Source organism: Danio rerio, chromosome 22, assembly GCF_052040795.2.
Source record: "Danio rerio strain M-AB ecotype USA chromosome 22, GRCz13ab, whole genome shotgun sequence".
Lineage (NCBI taxonomy): Eukaryota > Metazoa > Chordata > Actinopteri > Cypriniformes > Danionidae > Danio > Danio rerio.
In genome coordinates this window covers 41,521,399-41,545,000 of record NC_141042.1, presented here as the reverse complement: position 1 = coordinate 41,545,000, position 23,602 = coordinate 41,521,399, and the positions used below count along the sequence as shown (strand labels likewise).

The 23,602-nt window shown below is 42.2% G+C and overlaps 1 protein-coding gene across 5 annotated transcripts in view; it reads left to right on the top strand.

Moving 5' to 3' along the window:
• Positions 1-23,602, top strand: part of mark1 (MAP/microtubule affinity-regulating kinase 1) — a 426,664-nt gene that overhangs the window by 20,479 nt on the left and 382,583 nt on the right. For 2 of the 5 annotated variants that reach the window (XR_015520961.1, XM_087302048.1), the window contains exons 4-17: positions 1,404-1,452; positions 6,698-6,763; positions 7,011-7,081; positions 9,296-9,352; positions 11,569-11,805; positions 12,206-12,325; positions 13,277-13,376; positions 14,105-14,217; positions 14,887-15,040; positions 16,195-16,376; positions 16,514-16,611; positions 16,824-16,985; positions 18,745-19,002; positions 21,679-21,723. Coding sequence is in view for 3 of the 5 variants with exons in the window: in XM_087302048.1 (XP_087158174.1) it covers positions 1,404-1,452; positions 6,698-6,763; positions 7,011-7,081; positions 9,296-9,352; positions 11,569-11,805; positions 12,206-12,325; positions 13,277-13,376; positions 14,105-14,217; positions 14,887-15,040; positions 16,195-16,376; positions 16,514-16,611; positions 16,824-16,985; positions 18,745-19,002; positions 21,679-21,723 (1,712 nt within the window). In the remaining 2 variants the exon portion in view is untranslated. 5 annotated transcript variants of the gene reach the window in all.

The following is a 23,602-nucleotide window of genomic DNA, read 5'->3' as shown; positions in this document are numbered from 1 at the left end:
TATTATTATTATTATTATTACAGTGAAATAATTCATTAAATATGACAGGGCGAGGCGAGCTTGTGTTGCGGACTCTGTGACATCACCGCTCCGCCCGCTCTGATCATACAGGTTTAGTTAAATAAAAAATATCCTGGATTTGAAGAATATTGTGTTCCTGACCTTCACTGAGCTCAAGTAATAGTTTAATGTATAAAAATTGTGATTGAACTTGACTGTTGATGTCTTAAATAATAATGTCAAATAACCAACATTTCTCAAAATGGATATATCTCATTTTGCAACGAAACTCTTCACATATATATACACATATACATGCACTCATACACTCGCTCGCTCCAAGACACACACATACATATACACTTGCCCATGCACACACTCACACAGACTGTAGGACCCTCTACAGGAAGTGACACGCTCATCCGTGTCATCAGAGTGGAATGTTGCTGTGGCTGTTTTTAGAAATATGCCTATAAATATAGCAGCTCTGGCTCTGCCGCTGATCACTGAGCAGAGCCGACTGCCAGAAAACACACTTCTGTCTCGCTGACGTGTCAGTGTGTTACTGCGTCAGAAAACACATCAAAACACACACTTCTCAGCAATCGTACACTTCACATCAATAGGCTTATAAGGTCCTCGTGATCTTTCAGATGTTAGCATCAGCATGCCAGCCTTGAGGATATGTATAAGCTAGTGTGCTCCAAAACACTGACAATACTTACTTTAAGAAGATCGTGTAATCATCCAGAGCTCGCAGTTTGTCTCCTGAATGGATTGTTGTGACATCACCTCACATGTCAGAATACCATCAAATCTTCTGACCAATCAGATTCTCTCTAGTGCCTGACATGCCCCGCCTCCTCCTCGTTGGCTGTTCATTTGATGCACTCGAGCTCAACCACTCCCACTGACAGAGCAAAACAAAACGCTATTGGCTGTTTCTTTATAAAGGGGAGGAGCTACTATATGCCCCGCCCTCTTTTCGTGTTTCAGTTGAGATTAGGTCACACATCCGATAAAAAAATGCACATTTCTGAGCATTTCACAGCTTCTTTAATGACGTATGCTTTATGATGGACATCTGTGTGAGCGTGGAGGAGTTCTCTAGAGTCACCTTCCCTCCAAAAGTGTCCCGTCGAGCTGAACAAAAGCTCTGCTGAAAGGTTTGGTCATGATAAACGGACGTGTCGGTCTGTATTGTTGGATGAAAAGTCTTAGTTAATGGTTTGGTAATATCGTGAATTGTACATTCAGTGTGACTGAAGTACCATACACATAATTGATCACGTGTTTCAATGTCTGAACCGTAAGTCAGTGTCTTTAAACAACTTGTGGATATATGAAATATTAAATGTTTCTTCTAATGCAGCTTGTTTGCTTCTCTTTCTGTTCTCCCACAGCTCTTTCGTGAAGTGAGGATTATGAAGGTCTTAAATCATCCTAATATAGGTAAGGAATCATCCTGATATCCATTTCACATTTGAGCTGTCTGTATGGGTATTTAAAACCTGAAGTTTACCTATTTTGGTCATGCTGCTTTTTATTTTAGACAAGAGGTCACCAATCTCAGTCCTGGAGGTCTTTTGCCCTGCAGTGTTTAGCTCCACCCTGCCTCAACACACCTGCCTGGATGTTTCAAGTACACCTAGTAAGAGCTTGATTAGCTGTTCAGGTGTGTTTGATTAGGGTTGGAGCTAAAATCTGCAGGACACCGGCCCTCCAGGAACAAGTTTGGTGACCCCTGCTCTAGACCATCACATCTGTGGAATTTAAAATCACAGTCTGTTAGAGCAGGGCCGGAGTGGGACTCATTTTCAGCCCTGGAGTTTCAAGCCAGACCGGCCCACCTCAGTTCACGACTGACTATATTAAAATAAGGCCATTTCCAATTCAGTTTCTAATGACACTATCATGTCTGTTTCAAGAAAACAGCTGCTTTAGAAATTCAAATGTTCAAAAGCCCTCAGAGTATTATATGTCTTAACAATAAAAATGAAAAAAATAATAATAATAACAATAATTTTCCAGGTGAGATTCGAACATGGGTCGGCGGCATCGCAACGCAACGGGCCCTATCATACACCCGGCGCAGTGTGTTGCAAGGCGTGGCGCAATAGTCTTTTGGAAGTTTCAGCTTGGCGCAAGAGTGGTTTTGAGGCGTTGCGCTACGCTGTTTAAATAGCAAATGCATTAGCGCTCATTTGTGCGCACATAGGTGTTCTGGTCTAAAAAGGAAGGCGTTCTGAGGCGGACTGCTGGCGCGTTGCTATTCTGAGAAACTATAATAGATTTTTCATTAGACCAAAACTAACCCGGTCTAAACTCCAGCACAGAGTTGCACCTCGCTTACACACTGCTTAATACACACAAGAGAGCAACAGGCAAATATCTTTACATATGGAAAAATGTAAATATTAAGGATATATATAGGATATAATAAGAATATATATAGGATATAAATATAAAGGATTAAAATATTACAAAACATATTATTTTCTAGCCGACATAAATATGAAAAATCACTGCTTTATGTCTTCTTCATCTCGGGAGGCTTTTTCAGTTCATTCATTCATTCAGTTTCTTGTCGGCTTAGTCCCTTTATTAATCTGGGGTTGCCACAGCGGAATGAACCGCCAACTTATCCAGCAAGTTTTTACGCAGCGGATGCCCTTCCAACCCATCTCTGGGAAACATACACACATACACACACACTCATACACTGCAGACAATGTACCCTACCCAATTCACCTGTAACGCATGTGTTTGGATTGTGGGGGAAACCGGAGTACCCGGAGGAAACCCATGCGAACGCAGGGAGAACATGCAAACTCCACACAGAAACGCCAACTGAGCCGAGGATCAAACCAGCGACCTTCTTGCTGTGAGGCGAACGTGCTACCCACTGCGCCACTGCGTCGCCCGAGGCTTTTTGAGTTCATTCATAACAATCTGCTTCTGTATAATGTTATTATTGTTAGCAGTGTTATTTATTATATCCATATTTATATTTGTTTTATTAAAAACAAGCTTAAATTTGTCCACCTGTCAGGTTTTAGACCATATGGGGCACAGCATGTGTTTTAGGATATAACTCAGGTTTTTGAGCACACTTCATTATTATTGTTCATTTATTCGTTTGCTGGAAATTAGAACTGAATTTAGAAATAGTTTTGAGCGAATATTTGCGCTTAACAAACCAAATTAATTATTTATAGGCTAATTGATGTCTGTGCGTAAAGGTTTCCCTATCCAAGAGTGAAAGTGAAAGTGATCCATTATCTCTCATTCTCACGCAGTAGATGCTCTGTTTAACAGTTTTCTGTTAATAAACTGTGAACTGTTTGCTTGTGAAATGCTCAGTTTTTCCACTTAGACTTACTTTGCGTCCTGTAAATAGTGAATGCGCTCTTGGCGTGACGCAGCTGGCTCTTAAAGGGAATGGGAGATGAGACTCTGATTGGTTTATTCTTAAAACACACCTATAACTCATTAAGAGAATAAACTCAACCCTTTTAGACCATGTGCCACGCCGCAAAGCGGATTTTCCCGTCCTTAAATTAGCAAAAACGCGTTCTGACACGCCCTGAAAGCGTTTGCGCCCTGCGTTTTGCGCTCTGCGCATGGACCGTCAAAATAGAGCCCAACGTGTTTAAGATTGGTCCACAATAGCGCTATTACAGCGAGAATAAAAAATAAGTATTGCACTGTGATCAGCAAGACACGGTATTACTTTCTATTGATGGCTTAATCTTTTTCTCCCCTTTTTAGATTTCTGATCAATTTAAGTCAGATTTATGAATGTAGTGAATCATCTGAGTTTCATTGAGCAGTTGTATTATTCATTAATATTAATTATTCAAATTCGCTGTTTGGGGTCGAATGAGGATAGTTAACGTTACAGCTTCATTAACGTTAGTTACCCTGCAGGCTGCATTTTGCTCACGGGGCTGCGAGAAAATAAATAAGAAGAGCGGCACTGCAGCAAAATAATGCATAAAAAGAGTGAAGCTATGGTCAAATAAATAAATAGATGAAAAAAGTGCGACTGCTGAGAGTGCAAGCGGCTAGAAACACCGGCCCTCACGGCCAAAAAACAGACCGGCCCGCCGGGAACTCTCCCGGTGCTCCCGATTAGCCAATCCGGGCCTGTGTTAGAGAATCATTTGAGTTTAATTTTAAGAAATGGCTTCTTATGAATCAACATTGTAAACAATAGGCTCTGTATTTTAGCAATCTAGGGGCAACGTCTAAAATGGATGGCACAAAATCACGTGGAAGCATCCACTTTTGCTATTTTAAGGACAGGAAAACCAGTCGTTGTGCCCGGCACATGGTCTAAAAGATTTGCCTTCATTCTCTTAATGAGTTACGGGTGTGTTTTGTTAATCAAAGGGATTTTTTTGGTTAATCAAAGTGTTTCTGCAGACTGTTTTCATCAAGTCTGATTATAACAAATACAATAAATAAACTTTGACCATTAGACTGCTGGATATATTCACACACTGCTAACACACAGCTGTGTTTAAACCCCTTATTAAAGTGATTTCCGCATAACAGCTCGCTTTTCAATCTCAGTTTGCGCGGTGACGCTGCGTTTTCCCTCTCTTCCTCCCGCTGTTTGAGCAGATGTTAACTGGATTATTTACTGTGCTAATGGAGGGTCATCGAGACGTTCTGCTTTCTCTCGCTCTGTCCAGCTCAGCTCTTTCTCTTTACGGCTCCAGACTCTGTTTTCACTTCACTATCGATTAGCATGACTAGCTGTTTCTGCGGCTCCCTCTGCAGCCGCTGACGTGTCCACGCTGGTCTCCGATTGGCCGAGCTAGAGCTGGAGTTTAGATTAATCAAACTAAGAGCTGTGATTACACACCTCTAGCTGACGGGCTCTCCTCTGAGCAGAAGAGCGGCTTCCTGATACACACACACACATGCACAGACCATACCTGTTAACACTGGGATGTGAAAATAAGGGATATGCCCACCATAATAAGGGATTCCCCTGAGCACCCCCCATTTATACAATCCCCAAATTACTAAATATGCTAATTTGGAGCTGTTTTATTTTAAATACACAGTTAAATGGTCAGTAATATGTTTTATTATTATTATTTACAAAAGAATAAATAAACAGTATACATTATTAAAGGAGTGAATGAATTTAAGTATCTTGGCATATTTAAAATTTAATCGTTGTGTTAAAAATATGAGTAAGAAAGGTAACCCAAGGCTAAACTGTTTTCGTTTTATTAGAAGGTTTTTAACATATCGAACTGCAAAACATTCACACAATGACATTCTCTCACTTGACGAATTGCATCACATCTTGGTCACAAGCCTCTTTAACTACATTGAAGCCTGCGGACTCAATATATAAACAAGCAGCTACAATGATGGACTTAAAGCCTATGCGATGGCATCATTGTAAAGTTTTATGTAAACATAGATAGTTATTGTTATTAAATGTATAGATAGTTTTATTAAATGATATAGTTTTATTAAATGATAAATAGTTTTATTAAATGTATATATGGTTTTATTAAATGATATATAGTTTTATTAAATTATGAATAGTTTTATTAAATGATAAATAGTTTTATTAAATGATATAGATTTATCAAATGTATATATGGTTTTATTAAATGATAAATAGTTTTATTAAATGATAAATAGTTTTATTAAATTATGACTAGTTTTATTAAATGATAAATAGTTTTATTAAATGATATATAGTTTTATAAATGATAGATAGTTTTATTAAATTATATATAGTTTTATTAAATGATAAATAGTTTTATTAAATGTATATATGGTTTTATTAAATGATAAATAGTTTTATTAAATGATATAGATTTATTAAATGTATATATGGTTTTATTAAATGATATATAGTTTTATTAAATGATAAATAGTTTTATTAAATGTATATATGGTTTTATTAAATGATATATAGTTTTATTAAATGATAAATAGTTTTATTAAATGATATATAGTTTTATTAAATGATTTATAGTTTTATTAAATGTATATATAGTTTTATTAAATGTATATATAGTTTTATTAAATGTATATATAGTTTTATTAAATGATAAATAGTTTTATTAAATGATAAATAGTTTTATTAAATGATAAATAGTTTTATTAAATTATGAATAGTTTTATTAAATGATAAATAGTTTTATTAAATGTATACATGGTTTTATTAAATGATAAATAGTTTTATTAAATGATATATAGTTTTATTAAATGATATATAGTTTTATTTAATGATATATAGTTTTATTTAATGATATATAGTTTTATTAAATGATATATAGTTTTATTTAATGATAGATAGTTTTATTAAATGTATATATGCTTTTATTAAATGATATATTGTTTTATTTAATGAAAAATAGTTTTATTAAATGTATATATGGTTTTATTAAACGATAAATAGTTTTATTAAATGATAGGTAGTTTAATTAAATGTATATATGATTTTATTAAATAATAGGTAGTTTAATTAAATGTATAGATAGTTTTATTAAATGCAATTATCTTAAATTGGTTTTTAATTGTTTAAATAATCATCTTCCAATCCTGTTTTCTGATCTAATCAGTCTGAATCTGAATCTATGAATCTGAATCTATGTAATAATGTGTGTGATTTGTGTTTTTAATAACCCACTGGTGGTGTCTGCTTCTGTTGTTTCAGTGAAGTTATTTGAAGTAATCGAGACAGAGAAGACGCTGTATTTAATAATGGAGTACGCCAGTGGGGGTGAGTTATTATTATTATTTATTTAATTAATTAATGTATATTTTTTTAACTTGTTGTTGTCTATGAGTTACTCTCATTGTTTGTGGGTTTTAGTTATTGTGAAGCACATTTGGTCAACTTGTTAAGTTGTGTTTCACTGTGCTTTATAAATAAAACGTTGTCTTTATTGTTTGTATGTGTAATATTTAATAAGAGTGTTGACGCTGGTCATGTCTGACACGTCTCTGCATGTCTGTGATTCTGCCAGGCGAAGTCTTTGACTACTTAGTGGCTCACGGGAGAATGAAGGAGAAGGAGGCCAGAGCCAAGTTTCGGCAGGTGAGACTTGTAGGCTCTAGAGAATTAAATAAAGTCACAATTTCTTATGAGACCACCCACACATCACTAACACACACATTCGCTTTTTATTAAAAATGAAGATGGCGCTCTGTGGCGTGGCAGAAGTATGAACAGTGTCTTGACTCGTAGCTGGGTGCCGTGAACAGCCGGCAACTTGCAGCATCGGTGTACGCACCCTGATAAAAATCTAGTTTCCATTTGTAAAGTGCATGGCACTGTTCATATTTTTGTTGCGCTACAGAGCGCCATCTGATATCCGTGTGCGACCCCCTTTAAGACCGATGTTTCTGCACAAAATTGTCAAACATTTATTCATTCATTTTATTTTCGGCTTAGTCCCTTTATTGTTCTGGTGGGAGGCGTGCGTTGGCAAAAGGCCACAGGCCGAGTGTCTTAGTGCCCCACCAGTGCTGATATACAGCCATAGCACACTGCTACGAGTGTGATATTGCGTTTATTCAACAGTTCGACGGCTAAATCTTGTACATAAAAAAGAAAATCAAAGTCTAAAAACACTTTTGTATAAGGAACTACTTTCTTCCGCCATTCATTCACATCTGCAGCTGACGTCAGAACAGCAGAAGCCGTTACTAATTCACCAACGCCACTTTACAGCTAGTGTTTGAATGACTCGGTCTAAAGTGATGACAAAACTGCTGATTTTCCTCACACTTTAAGATTTTAAGGCTGAACGTGACATGAAATCCTTCCTACAGTGTTACAGTCTACAGTATTCCTCTGTTGCAATCGGGATTTCACAATAATTAACCCCCAAAATAACAACGAAGCCACTAACGTTACCAGACTGCTGTTGTGTTTGCGCTAAACGCTAAACATGTGCCGACTTTGCTTATTTTAATCTGCCAACACAACACACATTACTGATATGCGAGCAAATCTGTATAAATGCAGCACTACAACATACAAAAGAGAGAGATCATCTTACCTGCCAACATGTCTCTGAACACCCGGGAGACCAGGGGGGAGAGGGTGTTCGGGGGTGAGGTTGAGAACAGGATGCAGTGTATTTTCGGCGGCCGTTTCGATCGGGTACTCTACCAAAGTTGGCAACCGGGGGGTGTTTAGTTTACAGACTGTACCAAAGAGGGGGGTGTGTGAAATTACGGGAGATTTTAGAAAGAAAAAAAACGGGATGGTTGCGGGAGACTGGTCTGAAATATGGGATACTCCCATTAAAAATGCAAGTGTTGGTAATGTAAGTAATGATTTGATCTGCTGTAGTTAGAAATCAGACTGTTATATCGTCTGAGTGTAAGGGCTTATTATGCGGTTCTGTCGCCATCTTGTGGATAGAAAACGTCAACTGTCGCCGATGAGCTCTCTCAGAAATTGTTAATATTTTAAAGAGGGCACTATTCTTACAAATAAACTGCATAGTTGCAATCTAAACAACTGCATTCTCCACTAAAAAAGCCTCAACAGTACATTTGGTTGTGTAACAGCAGTAATATTTGTCAAACTGTAGTGTCTGCTTGTTCCTGGCTGTATTTGGGCGGAGTAATACACAAAGGGTAAAGAGGCTGTATGGGTGCAGATATATCACGGCTATCAGCCAATCAGATTTGAGATCCAGACAGAACTTATGTATAAACATATATATATATATACATATTTAAACACAAAAACATAGCTGATTGACAATTATAGCTTATGTCTTCAAACTTCAATAACTGATTTCAATAGCTCCAATGTTTTAAATGGAGTTTATTGTAGAAGTGCTCCCTCTAGTGTCCGTCAGCTCAGATCAGCTGTTGTTTTGGTCTGTTCTCAGTTCAGTGTGTTGTTTAATAAACCCCTGCTGCTGAGCAATAGTTATTGGCCGTTTTCCTGTCGCACTCTGCTAATGAAGGCGTAAATAAAAGCCGCAGGATGTTTCAGATTCACAGTGCAGGAGCTGATTAACAAGAGCAGAAACTCTCTCAAACACAAAAGAAGATATTCGGAAGAATGTTGGAAAACCTGACCGTATTTGCTCTTCCCACTATGGAGGTCAGTGGTTTTCAGCATTCTGCTGACACAGCTGGGTTTACACCCCTTATAAAAGTGATTTCTGCATAACTGTCTCCTTTAAAACCGTTATAAATAAAAATGCCATGATGTTAAACCCTGTGTTTACCCTTATGAACTGTTATGTATGCTAATGTGACAGTGCATGTGTGTGTGTGTCCACAGATTGTGTCTGCAGTGCAGTATTGCCATCAGAAGAGAATAGTCCACAGGGATCTCAAGGTGAGACGATTATAACAGCAGATTATTTTCTTCCTGTTCACAAGAAATAGATTAAACGTGTGATCATTTTTCCCAGACAACATATTTCTAAAGGTGCTGTTGACTTCCCTAGATGTTAATAACAATAAAGAAATCCATATAAGCAAAGAAAACAAAGCTAATTAGTTGACAGATAAAGTTCTGTAATTAAATGAAATGACGCAGGGATAAAGTATTGAACACATGAAGAAAGGAAGGTGTAGAAGGACATGGAAAGCCCAGACAGCAGCTGAAATCTCTCAGTCGTTCTTCAGCAAGCCTCTGCCCTTCCTCAGTGTAAATGAACATCAGCTGCTTCAGTCCAACATCTACATCAGCAGGAGGATGAAGATGAACCCATTTCAGCAAGACAATGAGCCAAAACACAGCCGAGGAGACTCTCAGATGCTTTCAGAGAAAGAAAATCAAGCTGTAGAATGGCCCAGCCAATCACCTGATCTCAATCCAATAGAGAATACAAGATAAAGCTCAGATTTGATAGACGAGACCCACAGAAGCATCAAGATTTTGACACTCTGTTGAAGAGTGTGAGAAACTCACACCTGAGCACTGCATGAGGCTTCATTCTCCATATGAGGCCCCATTTACACTAATGTGTTTTAGTTTGAAAGCGCATAAGTTTTGCTACGGTTACGCCATCCGTCCACACTACACCAGAGTTTCGAGCGCCGAAAATGGAGCGTTTTGGAAACAGCGTTTTTGCTGCGTCTCAGTGTGGACGAGGGAAAACGGAGACATCTGAAAACGGAGGCGGGGCTGTTGAGATTCGCTACCTGATTGGGGCTTTTGTGTCATTGCGTATCCTTCCCTTATTTGTCAAGCCCCTATCACATGACTATAACACACGGCTTTAACGCTACTGGAAGACAGCAGACCAGCCTTCACTGTAAACAACAACACGGGCACAGAAATGGGAGCGTTGTTTGCACTATTGTCTGTTTTAGGCACCATTGTGCAGTTATTCATTTGTTACGTTTAGTAACGACTCGACCTCGTCGTCTGTCCACAAAAACACTTCTCTTGCTTTCTTTGCTATCACGCTCATCATTCAAACGGTCTTTGTTGACTAACAATAACCAAATGCCGAGCGTGAAGCATGCTTCCTGTTTATACTAGAACGCTCATACCCAGAGTGTGCGAATGGTCACGTGATATACGTTTTTGGTGGCGTAGTGTGGACGGAGATATATTCAGAAACGCTAGGTGATACGCTAGTGTGGACGCGGATCGTTTTTGATCTAAAATGCAGTTTTCAAACTAAAACACACTAGTGCTAACGGGGCCTCAGAGGCGTCTTTAAGCTGCAGCACCAAACAGACTTTTATATATATACAGTATTAAACACATTTCAGCAGCTCAGCACTTTCTCCTCCTGTCATTAATAAATAAAACTCATTTGTTTTGTTTGATTTTTATGTTTTATTGTTTGGGTTTATCCCAAAATCTGGTTCAAATCCATGTCAGCAGCTCCTTTACGCCCCATTCACACGGGGCTTCAGCGTCAACGCTTGACTGAAGGCGTGTCTGAAGTTGGGGCTGAAGCGATCAGCATAGCAGCGTCAGCCAATGAAATTCAGTCAGCAATAGGCCACTGTCTAGCTGGTGCATTTGCATACAGCGATCTGATTGGCTGACGCTTCCGTCTGCGCTTGAAAAGTTGAGGTAGTCCCAACTTCTGCAGCGAGCAACGCCTCTGAAGCGGCGCCGACGGATCCACAATGCAGTTCGGTAACGCCTGACGTCACCCATTCAAAGTGAATAGGAAGCGTTGACGCTGTGAATGGAGCGTAAGAAATATTATTCCCAGGACAATACCTGTTCAATACTTATTTCCACCTCTGTATATATTTTAAGGTGCAGGCTGAAATTGAAAGCTGTTGAAAGTGGTTGAAAGTTCTCCAGAGACAGCCCCTGTGAGCAAAAGCATCCCAAGGGTGGGCAATTTTAAAGACAACATTGCAATGTTTTAGATCAGCATGTCTTTACAGCTTCTCAGCGCCGGCCCTGTTCATGAGGGCAGGTAATTCTGACTTCAGCTGTATAATCGTCTGTCATGAATATTATAAAGTGTCCATCTCGTGCTCAGACAGCTCAAAGGGCCTGGTGTTGGTGAGGATCTGATCCCCATCATGGATCTGTTGCATTGATTTCTAATAGTGGTGCTCTCTGTCTGTCAGGCGGAGAATCTGCTGCTGGATGCGGACATGAATATAAAGATCGCAGACTTCGGCTTCAGCAATGAGTTCACCCTGGGCAGTAAGCTGGACACGTTCTGCGGGAGTCCTCCGTACGCTGCGCCCGAGCTCTTTCAGGGCAAGAAGTACGACGGGCCGGAGGTGGACGTCTGGAGTCTGGGGGTCATCCTGTACACGCTGGTCAGCGGCTCACTGCCGTTCGATGGACAGAACCTGAAGGTCAGTTCAGGAGAGATTACAGCACAATGAATGTGACATAGAAACATGTCTTTAATAATAATAATAATAATAATGGGGCGGCTCAGTGGTTAGCACTGTGGCCTCACAGCAATAAGGTCTCTGGTTCGAGTCCCGGCTGGGTCAGTTGGTGTTTCTATGTGGAGTTTGCATGTTCTCCCTGTGTTGGCGTGGGTTTTCTTCTGGGTGTTCTGGTTTCCCCCACAGTCCAAACACATGCGCTATAGGGGAACTGATCAACTAAATTGGCCGCAGTATTAGTGTGTGTGTGTGAATGCAAGTGTGTATGGGTGTTTCTCAATACTGGGATGCGGCTTTGACCCAGGTATAAAATAAAGGATGTCTATTAGTACGAGCTGTGTTTGTTACTGTGTCCGTGCAGGAGCTGCGAGAGCGAGTGCTGCGAGGGAAATATCGCATACCGTTCTACATGTCCACAGACTGTGAAAACCTGCTGAAGAAACTGCTGGTGCTCAATCCTGGCAAACGCGGCAGCCTGGAGGTGACTCACACACACACACTACACATTTAGGGTGGAGCTATCAGTCCTTTAGGGAGGGTATATCAGGGCGGAGCTATCAGTCTTTTAGGGCATAGCTGTCAGTGTTTTGGGGCGGGGCTATAAGTCCTTTATGAAGGGGCTATGAGTAATTTAGGATGGGGCTGGTAGTGTTTTAGGGAGGAGCTATCAGTCCTTTAGGGTGGGGCTATCAGTGTTTTAGGGAGGAGCTATCAGTCCTTTAGGGTGGGGCTATTAGTGTTTCAGGGAGGAGCTATCAGTCATTTAGGGTGGGGCTATCAGTGTTTTAGCGAGGAGCTATCAGTCCTTTAGGGTGGGGCTATTAGTGTTTCAGGGAGGAGCTATCAGTCATTTAGGGTGGAGTTATCAGTGTTTCAGGGAGGAGCTATCCGTCCTTTAGGGTGGGGCTATCAGTGTTTTAGGGAGGAGCTATCAGTGTTTTAGGGAGGAGCTATCAGTCCTTTAGGGTGGAGCCATCAGTGTTTTAGGGTGGGGCTATCAGTGTTTTAGGGAGGAGCTATCAGTCCTTTAGGTTGGAGCTATCAGTCATTTAGGTTGGGGCTATCTGTGTCTAAGGGAAGAGCTATCAGTCCTTTAGGGTGGGGCTATCATTGTTTGAGGGAGGAGCTATCAGTCCTTTAGGGTGGGGCTATCATTGTTTAAGGGAGGAGCTATCAGTCCTTTATGTAGGGGCTGTCCGTGGCTTTAGGGTGGAGCTATCAGTCATTTAGGGTGGGGCTATCAGTGTTTTAGGGAGGAGCTTACAGTCCTTTAGGGTGGGGCTATCAGTGTTTTAGGGAGGAGCTATCAGTCCTTTATGTTAGGGGCTGTCCGTGGCTTTAGGGTGGAGCTATTAGTCATTTATTGTTTGATTTATTGCAATTGCTTAACTCTGCTGTGAATGTGTTTATAATGTGTGTGGATCTTTTACAGCAAATCATGAAGGACCACTGGATAAACGTGGGTCATGAGGAAGAGGAACTGAAGCCGTACACGGAGCCGGAACCAGACTTCAGCGACACCAAACGCATCGGTCTGTGTTCCTGCAGTAAAAACAGTTTTAATGGGTTTCAGTCTGGATGTTTTTGTCCTTAAAGTCACCATGAAATCAACATTTACTCTTCTTATTTGTATATGTGTATATAGTAGTGCTGATTTAGGGCGGGGCTATCAGTCATTTAGGGTGGGGCTATCAGTCTTTTAGGGCAGAGTTATCAGTCTTTCAGGGCGGAGTTATCAATCTTTTAGGGTGGGGCTATCAGTCTTTTAGGGCGGAGTTATCAGTCTTTCAGGGCGGAGTTATCAGTTTTTTAGGGTGGGGCTATCAGTCTTTTAGGGCGGAGTTATCAGTCTTTTAGGGCGGAGTTATCAGTCTTTCAGGGCGGAGTTATCAGTCTTTTAGGGTGGGGCTATCAGTCTTTTAGGGCGGAGTTGTCAGTCTTTCAGGGCGGAGTTATCAGTCTTTTAGGGTGGGGCTGTCACTCATTTAGAGTGGGGTTATCAGTCCTTTATTGTGAAGTTATCAGTTCTTTAGGGAGGAGCTATCAGTTATTTAGGGAGGGTATATCAGTATTTTGGAGCAGGGCTATCAGCCCTTTAGGGCTGGGCTATCAGTGTTCTAGGGTGGGGCTATCAGTGTTCTGGGGTGGGGCTATCTCCTTTATAGAGGGGCTATCAATCTCAGGGAGGACTGTGTGTACAGTAACTAGTTACTTTATAACCAATTACACCCAACACTGCATCTCTCTCTGCTTCCTCCAGAACTGATGATCACTATGGGTTTCCCGAAGGATGAGATCACAGAGGCGTTGGTGGGGCAGAAATATGATGAGGTGATGGCCACATATCTTCTGCTGGGCAGGAAACCTCCAGAGGCGAGTCAGAAACCAACATAACTTCATCATAATGACACATGCATGCTCCTCTGCAGTTTGACTTCATGCTCATTATCATCTGAGCTGTCCGTGTCCTGTATTCAGGACATTTTCAGTACGTAAAAAATAATAATAATAATAATAATTCTACTTAATTATCTTAACAAACTGTGTGTAATATGCATTCATCCCCTATACTTATAAGGGTAAATTGTAAATTTGATGTATACAGTTTAAGGGCTCAAAATACTATCATAGTATTTATTCATATTTACAGTCTCAGTTTAAAGTCTTTGCCCTAAACTAGATCTGTAAATACACTTAAAGACAATATTATTCACTCTCCTGGGGAATTTGTACAGTTGGTGACTGTCGCTTTAAATGCAAATGACATAGGGCTTTTTAAAGAAGTGGGCGGAGCTACAGACCCCTGTGTGTCAGCATAGTGGCACATTTAAATACATGACTGATGTTCTATGCTAATGAGGGAGAGATGGTCACTAGTGGGCGGGGCTTTCCCCCTCTGATGACAGAGAATGTCAATCAAAGTGTTTCTGCAGACTGTTTTAGTCAAGTCTGATTATAACAAATACTATTAATACTATTAGGCTGCTTATATTCACACACTGCTAATGATAAGTCCTCTTTAATGTTCTGTTGACTCTGCAGTTTGAAGGGAGCGATTCTCTGTCCACCACAAACCTGTGTCAAAGGTCACGACCCAGCAGTGACCTGAACAACAGCTCCTCACAGTCTCCAGCGCACTCCAAAGTCCAGCGCAGCATCTCAGCCACACAGAAACAGAGGAGATTCAGTGACCACGGTAAAACACACACACACACTTCAGCACGCATACAAAATGTGTTGAAAAAACCTTCTTTCTGTTAAACAAAAATTGGGGATAAAATATACAGGATGGCTTATAAGTACATGTACTTTCTCCAAAAGAATACACTCAGTGGCCACTTTATTAGGTACACCTGTCCTACTGCTCGCTAGCACAAATTTCTAATCAGCCAATCACATGGCAGCAACTCAATGCATTTAGGCGTATAGACATGGTCAAGAGGATCTGCTGCAGTTCAAAGCGAGCATCAGAATGGGGAAGAAAGGGGATTTAAGTGACTTTGATCGTGGCATGGTTGTTGCTGCCAGACGGGCTGCTCTGAGTATTTCAGAAACTGCTGATCTACTGGGATTTTCACGCACAACCATCTCTAGGGTTTACAGAGAATGCTCTGACAAAGAGGAAACATCCAGTGAGCGGCAGTTCTGTGGGCGCAAATGCCTTGTTGATGAGGCCAGAGGTCAGAGAAGAATGGCCAGACTGGTTAGAGACTTTCTGGATAGAAAGGCAACAGTAACTCAAATAAGCACTCGTTACAACCGAGCTCTGCAGAAGAGCATCTCTGAACATATAACACGTCCAACCTTTGGGTCCATTAGTACCAATTGAGCATCAACGCCACAGCCTACCTGAGTATTGCTGCTGACCATGTCCATCCCTTTATGAGCACAGTGTCTCCATCTTCTGATGGCTACTTCCAGCAGGATAACGCAGCATGTCATAAAGCTCAATCATCTCAGACTGATGAACATGATGATGAATGGCCTCCACAGTCACCAGAGCTCAATCCAATAGAGCAGCTTTGGGATGTGGTGGAACGGGAGATTGGCATCATGGATGTGCAGCCGACAAATCTGCAGCAACTGTGTGATGCTCTCATGACAATATGGAGCAAAATCTCTGAGGAGTATTTCCAGTGTCTTGTTGAATCTCTGCCATGAAGGATTAAGGCAGTTCTGAAGGCAAAAGGGGTCCTACACAGTACCAGTAAGGTGTACCTAATAAAGTGGCCGGTTTGTGTATAATGGTGAACACTATGATGCTGTCTTTACTCAGTTGAACATCTCTCAGGAGGGCTATATCCTGAAGCCTGAGTGTGTGAGTTTTGAACTGGTGTGTTTTCCTCTCAGTGGCTCCGTCTATACCCCCGGCCGTGTCTTACACCAAACGCTCTCAGGCCAACAGTGTGGAGGGGGAGAAGAAGGAGGAGTGGGACGCCTCCCGAAAGTTGCCCTCCTCCAGCTCTAAAGGGGACATGGCGGCGTCTCCTCTGGCGGCGCAGGAGCGCAGGAAATCCTCCACAGCTTCAGGGGTGAGAAACACCAGATCACACAGCTAACACTCCTGCTGTCCTGATGCCAGTAAAGGGTGTATTTCATAATGCTTGAAGTACCTGCGGACGTGCTTAAATTTAAGTGTGTGTGTGTGTGTGTGTGTTTGTGTGAACAGAACAGTGCTGCTGGTGGGATGACTAGGAGAAACACATACGTGTGTGAGAGATCCAGCACTGACCGCTACTCCGCCATCCCCAACGGCAAAGACAGCAGGTGAACACACACACACACACACACACACACACACACACACACACACACACACACACACACACACACACACACACCTCACTGCATCGCGTGAACATGCACAGGTGAATACCCACCACAAAACTATCAATGTGAGCTATCAAAATTTCACGTGCACTTCAAAGGGATTGTGTGTGTGTGTGTGTGTGTGTGTGTGTGTGTTTTTGTGTGTTTAGTTTGACAGAGATGTCTACGTCTGGAAGCGGCACTTCTTCTGTGTCTCCTGGAGCCTCTGCGCTGTCCTCCACTCGCCCGCGGCACGTCAAGTCAATGTCTGCTTCGGGACATCCCAACAAATCCCCGCTGCCACCCATAGAGGACAACACAGAGTTCAAAGGGTGAACACATACACACAAACACACACGCACACATACTTTACTCATTATTAAAGTACAAATTATGTAATCGACTTTATGCGTTATTTAAATGAATACTCCACTCTACAGAGTTTTAGCATTTCAGGGGTGTGTGTGTGGAGTACACTGGGGTGTGTGTGTGGAGTACACTGGGGTGTGTTTGTGGAGTACACTGGGGTGTGTGTGTGGAGTATACTGGGGTGTGTTTGTGGAGTATACTGGGGTGTGTGTGTGGAGTACACTGGGGTGTGTTTGTGGAGTATACTGGGGTGTGTGTGTGGAGTATACTGGGGTGTGTTTGTGGAGTACACTGGGGTGTGTGTGTGGAGTATACTGGGGTGTGTTTGTGGAGTATACTGGGGTGTGTGTGTGGAGTACACTGGGGTGTGTTTGTGGAGTACACTGGGGTGTGTGTGTGGAGTACACTGGGGTGTGTGTGTGGAGTATACTGGGGTGTGTGTGTGGAGTACACTGGGGTGTGTGTGTGGAGTATACTGGGGTGTGTTTGTGGAGTATACTGGGGTGTGTTTGTGGAGTACACTGGGGTGTGTTTGTGGAGTATACTGGGGTGTGTTTGTGGAGTATACTGGGGTGTGTTTGTGGAGTACACTGGGGTGTGTGTGTGGAGTACACTGGGGTGTGTGTGTGGAGTACACTGGGGTGTGTTTGTGGAGTATACTGGGGTGTGTTTGTGGAGTACACTGGGGTGTGTTTGTGGAGTATACTGGGGTGTGTTTGTGGAGTATACTGGGGTGTGTTTGTGGAGTACACTGGGGTGTGTGTGTGGAGTACACTGGGGTGTGTGTGTGGAGTACACTGGGGTGTGTGTGTGGAGTACACTGGGGTGTGTTTGTGGAGTACACTGGGGTGTGTGTGTGGAGTACACTGGGGTGTGTTTGTGGAGTACACTGGGGTGTGTGTGTGGAGTATGCTGGGGTGTGTTTGTGGAGTACACTGGGGTGTGTGTGTGGACTACACTGGGGTGTGTGTGTGGAGTACACTGGGGTGTGTGTGTGGAGTACACTGGGGTGTGTGTGTGGAGTACACTGGGGTGTGTGTGTGGAGTATACTGGGGTGTGTGTGTGGAGTACACTGGGGTGTGTGTGTGGAGTACACTGGGGTGTGTTTGTGGAGTATACTGGGGTGTGTGTGTGGAGTACACTGGGGTGTGTGTGTGTGGAGTACACTGGGGTGTGTTTGTGGAGTACACTGGGGTGTGTGTGTGGAGTATGCTGGGGTGTGTGTGTGGAGTATACTGGGGTGTGTTTGTGGAGTATACTGGTGTGTGTGTGTGGAGTACACTGGGGTGTGTGTGTGGAGTACACTGGGGTGTGTGTGTGGAGTACACTGGGGTGTGTGTGTGGAGTACACTGGGGTGTGTGTGTGGAGTACACTGGGGTGTGTGTGTGGAGTACACTGGGGTGTGTGTGTGGAGTATACTGGGGTGTGTGTGTGGAGTATACTGGTGTGTGTGTGTGGAGTACACTGGGGTGTGTGTGTGGAGTACACTGGGGTGTGTGTGTGGAGTACACTGGGGTGTGTGTGTGGAGTACACTGGGGTGTGTGTGTGGAGTACACTGGGGTGTGTGTGTGGAGTACACTGGGGTGTGTGTGTGGAGTATATTTTATGTTGTCATATGAAAGTTTTTTTTAAATTCTGTTTTGTTTAATTAAATAATTATTAATGAATAAAGTGTGAATCTGCCTGATTATTATTCTGATTATTATGGTCTTTCTTCAGCTCGGGCTCCAGAGCTCCCTCCACGTCTCCATCAGCTCACAGCATCAGCAGCATGACTCCGGATCGCACCCGTTTCCCGCGCGGAACGTCCAGCCGCAGCACCTTTCATGGGGCGCAACTGAGGGACCGGCGCAGTGCCACCTACAACGGGCCGCCAGCCTCACCCACACTGTCCCATGACACCGGGGCGCTCGCGCAGGCCCGCAGGGGCACCTCGTCCGGCTTCATCAGCAAACTCACATCCAAGTTTGTACGCAGGTCAGTCTGGATCATCATGAGTTGTGTTTCCATGCAAAAATGCGAATTAAATTGACCCGCGACACTGGAAGATGGCGTAAAAGGCGTGTGGAAAAGCTTTGTTTTTCTCCCAGCTGTAGCGGACTAATGTTGGGTGTGTGTGTGTGTGTGTGTGTGTGTGTTGTAGAACTCTGTCTTTCAGAAGTGCGAGGTAGGATTAATTAGTTTGACTTTCCCTTCAGTCCTGCATTTGAGTGTGTCCTCACACACCCTCCTGCCCAGAACAGACCTGTGTGTGTGTGTGTGTGTGTGTGTGTGTGTGTGTGTGTGTGTTTGTGTGTGTGTTTGTGTGTGTGTTTGTGTGTATGTGTGTGTATGTGTGTGTGTGTGTGTGTGTGTGTTTATGTGTGTGTGTTTGTGTGTGTGTGTGTGTGTGTGTGTGTGTTTGTGTGTGTGTGTGTGTGTTTGTGTGTGTGTGTGTGTGTTTGTGTGTGTGTGTGTGTGTTATACTAATGACCTGTGCATCTGTCACTTCTGTCAATGTTTGCACGGCCTGCGGACTGACTTCCTCCTCCTGATGATGATGATGATGATGATGATGATGATGATGATGATGTCACTTCCCCTGACTGTACCCGTGCTGTAGTTTTGTTGAATGCTGGTGGTCTTCTTGTTCCCCAAACGAATGTTTCTCAGTCTGTCATCGTCACATTAAAGGGGCAGTTCACTCATGAGTGAACATTCTGCCTTCATTTACTCGCTCTTCACTTGAGTTCACTTCCTCTGTTGAACACAGAAGAAGATATTTCAAAGAATGCTGGACTTCCACAGTGTTCTGTCTTTTTTTTGTATTGCAGTAAGTTTCTTTAAAGGTCCCATTAAATGAAAATAAAGTTCTTTACATGTGAGTATCAGTATTGTTAGTTTTTAAAGGGCCATGAAAGCCCCTCGTTTCAGCAGGGTGTTTTCACACCTCTACTTTGGAAAAAGTCAGAAAAGTGGGCGTGTCCAGCTCTGTTTAGGGGGGAGTGTCAGAGGAACTAAAGTGGGAGGGTGTGGGAGTGTCTATTTGGGCTCGCGCGAGTTTCAGAGTCAAAATATACACACACAGGAGAAAGTGATGGTGTTTAACCTACATGGACATCTGTAGTCGAATTATTTGCCAAATGATTAAATGTTGGACTTTAACTGCAGTTTGGCTCTTTCATTCAGGGAATTCATTCATGCCCCTCGCGACAAACGAGATATTTGATTCGGGAACTGCTCTAAGCGTGTATTTTTCATGCAATGTTTGATACCGCACGGCGAATGAGAGAAAAAAACCCTCCGCATTTCCCGGAAACTTAGATGCACACGGCAGGTAGTGTCTGAAAGCCGCGTGTGTTATTCCGGTCACTAAATGCGGTAAAAACCCTACACGAGGTTAAAGTTTGGTCGTGGTGCTAACATGTTTACACTCGGTGCAATAGTTTGTTAGATACGAACAAACTGAATAAACAAAGAGCACTGGTCGCTCACTTACCAAATCTGTAGAGACAGGACAATCACCAGCAACTAGAGCCGCGTCTTTATTAAGAGGAGACGAGCAGCGAATCCGGATCTCAGCGTTTGCAGATGAGAACAGCTCTCAGGTAAACAATAATCCTCCTTAGACACGTAAGTTATTGTTGTCGAGCGTCGCGTACACTGTTAATCCACACGTGACTCCAGCTGAGCTCTCACAGAGAGAAAAAGAAAACAAAACTTCACTGCAGCAAACTATAAAAGCAACACTTCACGCTTGTTTTGCCAACACAACGTGGCGTCTCTGCCGTCTAAACACTGTGACAGTAATGAATATTAATGAAGTTGCACAATAGAGCGCGCTGATTGGTTTGAACCAAGCCTTACTCATGCATTAATGCAGCACACTGTAAGACGTAATAAGACTCACTCTGGCACAGACGTCCAGTCTGCACGCTGGAATACACGCTATTATCTCATGACCGTGACGCAGCTTCAAAAATTCGTTTCAAACCGGAAGAACGAATTTGCTTGAAATAACGCAAAAACAACCAATTTACACTTTTTAGTGAGATATAGGTGTACTAATAGTGTTTTTAGCAGTGTGGGACACATATACCACTGTCTACAGCTCAACACATGTGTTCTGGTGTTTCGTGACCCTTTTAGGATATCTATAAGCTAGTGTTGCCAAAACACTGACAAATGTCTCGTTTAGAAGTAGATGTCAACATACACAAAGCCCAACCTAGCAGTCTGCGTATAATCGAATGAGAATTAGTTGCAATGTAACTTAAATTCAGGCGACGCAGTGGCGCAGTAGGTAGTGCTGTCACCTTACAGCAAGAGGGTAGCTGGTTCGAGCCTCGGCTGAGTCAGTTGGCGTTTCTGTGTTGAGTTTGCATGTTCTCCCTGTGTTTGCGTGGATTTCCCCCACAGTCCAAACACATGCGGTACAGAGGAATTGGGTAAGCTAAATTGTAGTGTATGAGTGTGAATGAGTGACCCCCTATAAATCATTAATCAGAGGGGTCAGCCGCCCCAAACCCCCCTGTAATTCGCACCCTGCCTATTAAGAGCGGCTGTAAATGAAATGTTGCTTCTTTCAGGCATGTTATCATGTTGAGCTGTGCTTATAAAGTTCAGACGTCCGCTGCTTTCTCTATATTAATTTCAATATTAATATTTCCCAAGGTTGCCCAGTGAAGGAGAGGCCCGTGGGCGGGCGTACAGTTTGAGGTGAGGTTCCTGTAGCTCCTCTGTGATTGGTTTAGAGTTTGTCTGCTGTCAAACTGTGAGACGTTTATTATTGTTGTGGCCTCTGTAGGTCAAAGAGTCCGTGTAGATTCCCATAGTTCCCCATTGTGCTGTATTTGAGTGTGTGTGAGAGAGATTTCTGGTTGTTTGGTGTGTTCAGCATGTGTCTTGAGCGGTCTTTTGTCTTCTTTATGTGGATTTTAACACTTTAAGGCCCTGTCCACATGAACACGGGGGTTTCATCTGCGCAGTTTGTCCACACACAAATAAAGTATCGCAGGCCTCTTAAAGGGGTGTTTCTTTTTGCAGTTATTCGCCTTATTTTCTATTTATTTATGAGATTCAAATGCTGCATTTTAGTGACTTTTTAAGCACTTTTTTTGCTGGATTTGCTTGTCAGATGGTGATTTTTACTACAGTTTTTGTTTTAATAAAAATGTTTTTATTGTCAGTACTAACCATGCTATTTTGTGTTTACAAATGTGCATTTAAACTGTAAGTTATTACAGTTTTATAAATAATGTAATGAGATTACAGTTTTAGAAATATTAAAAAAATACTTAATTTTTTAATTAATTCCAATTTATTATCAGGCGATGCGGTGGCGCAGTAGGTAGTTCTGTCGCCTCACAGCAAGAAGTTCACTGGTTCGAGCCTCGGCTGGGTCAGTTGGGGCTTTTGTGTGGAGTTTGCATGTTCTCCCTGTGTTGGCGTGGGTTTCCTCCGAGTGCTCTGGTTTCCCCCAGAGTCCAAACATGTGGTACAGGTGAATTGGGTAGGCTAAATTGTCCGTAGTGTTTGAGTGTGTTTGGGTGTTTCCCTGAGATGGGTTGCAGCTGGAAGGGTATCTGCTGCGTAAACATATGCTGAATAAGTTGGCGGTTCATTCCACTGTGGCAACCCCGGATTAATAAATGGACTAAGCATCCGGAAAGTATTTATAGCTCTTACCGCATTTGTTTATGCCACAGCCTTATTCCACAATGAATTAAATTCATTTATTTCCTCAACATTCTACACACAATCCCCCATAATGACAATGTGGAAAAAAAGTTTTAGAAATTGTTGCAAACTTATTAAAAAAAAACTTTGTAAAATCACATGTACATGTCTTGAGATGTTACTGCAGCTTCATTAGAGTTCACCTGTGCTCAATTCAGCTGATGGACATGATCTGAAAAGGCTACACCTGTCTATAGAAGCTCCCAGGGTTGACAGTGCATGTCAAAGCACAAACCAAGCATGAAGACAAAGGAACTGTCAGTAGACCTCAGAGACAGGATTGTGTCGACGCTATCAATACTTTCTGGATGCACTTTAGATTGTGTCAAAGCAGCTTAACATATAAGATCAAGCTAATTGAAACTGTCAGTCCAGTTTTCAGAGTTGTAGTTTAGTTTATTTCAGTTGAGTGTAATGTAAAGTCACTGCTGGAAGCTGAAACACTGAAGAGCAAATCCACCACTGCACAGCTCCACAAGTCCATTAATGATGCTTTCCCAACACAATTGAATATTTTTACCTCACAACACTTGATGACAATTTTGTCTTTTAATACACTCAGTCAGAAATATGAACAGTACCTCGTCATATATCAACGTTAATCAACTCGTTGTCGAGAGAGTTCTTAAAAGCCTGTGATTGGTCATTGTGTTCAACCACTTAACAGAAAGGGCTGTGATTGGCTGTAAAGTTCAGTGCTGTTCACTGAGCAGTGACGCACATTAGTTTTGGATTGTCTCCATAACAAACCACTGTTATACATGCCTAATTACCCTAACTTGCCTATTCAACCTGGTTAAGCCTTTAAATGTCACTGTTATTATATTATATAATATTATATTATATTTTATTATGTAAT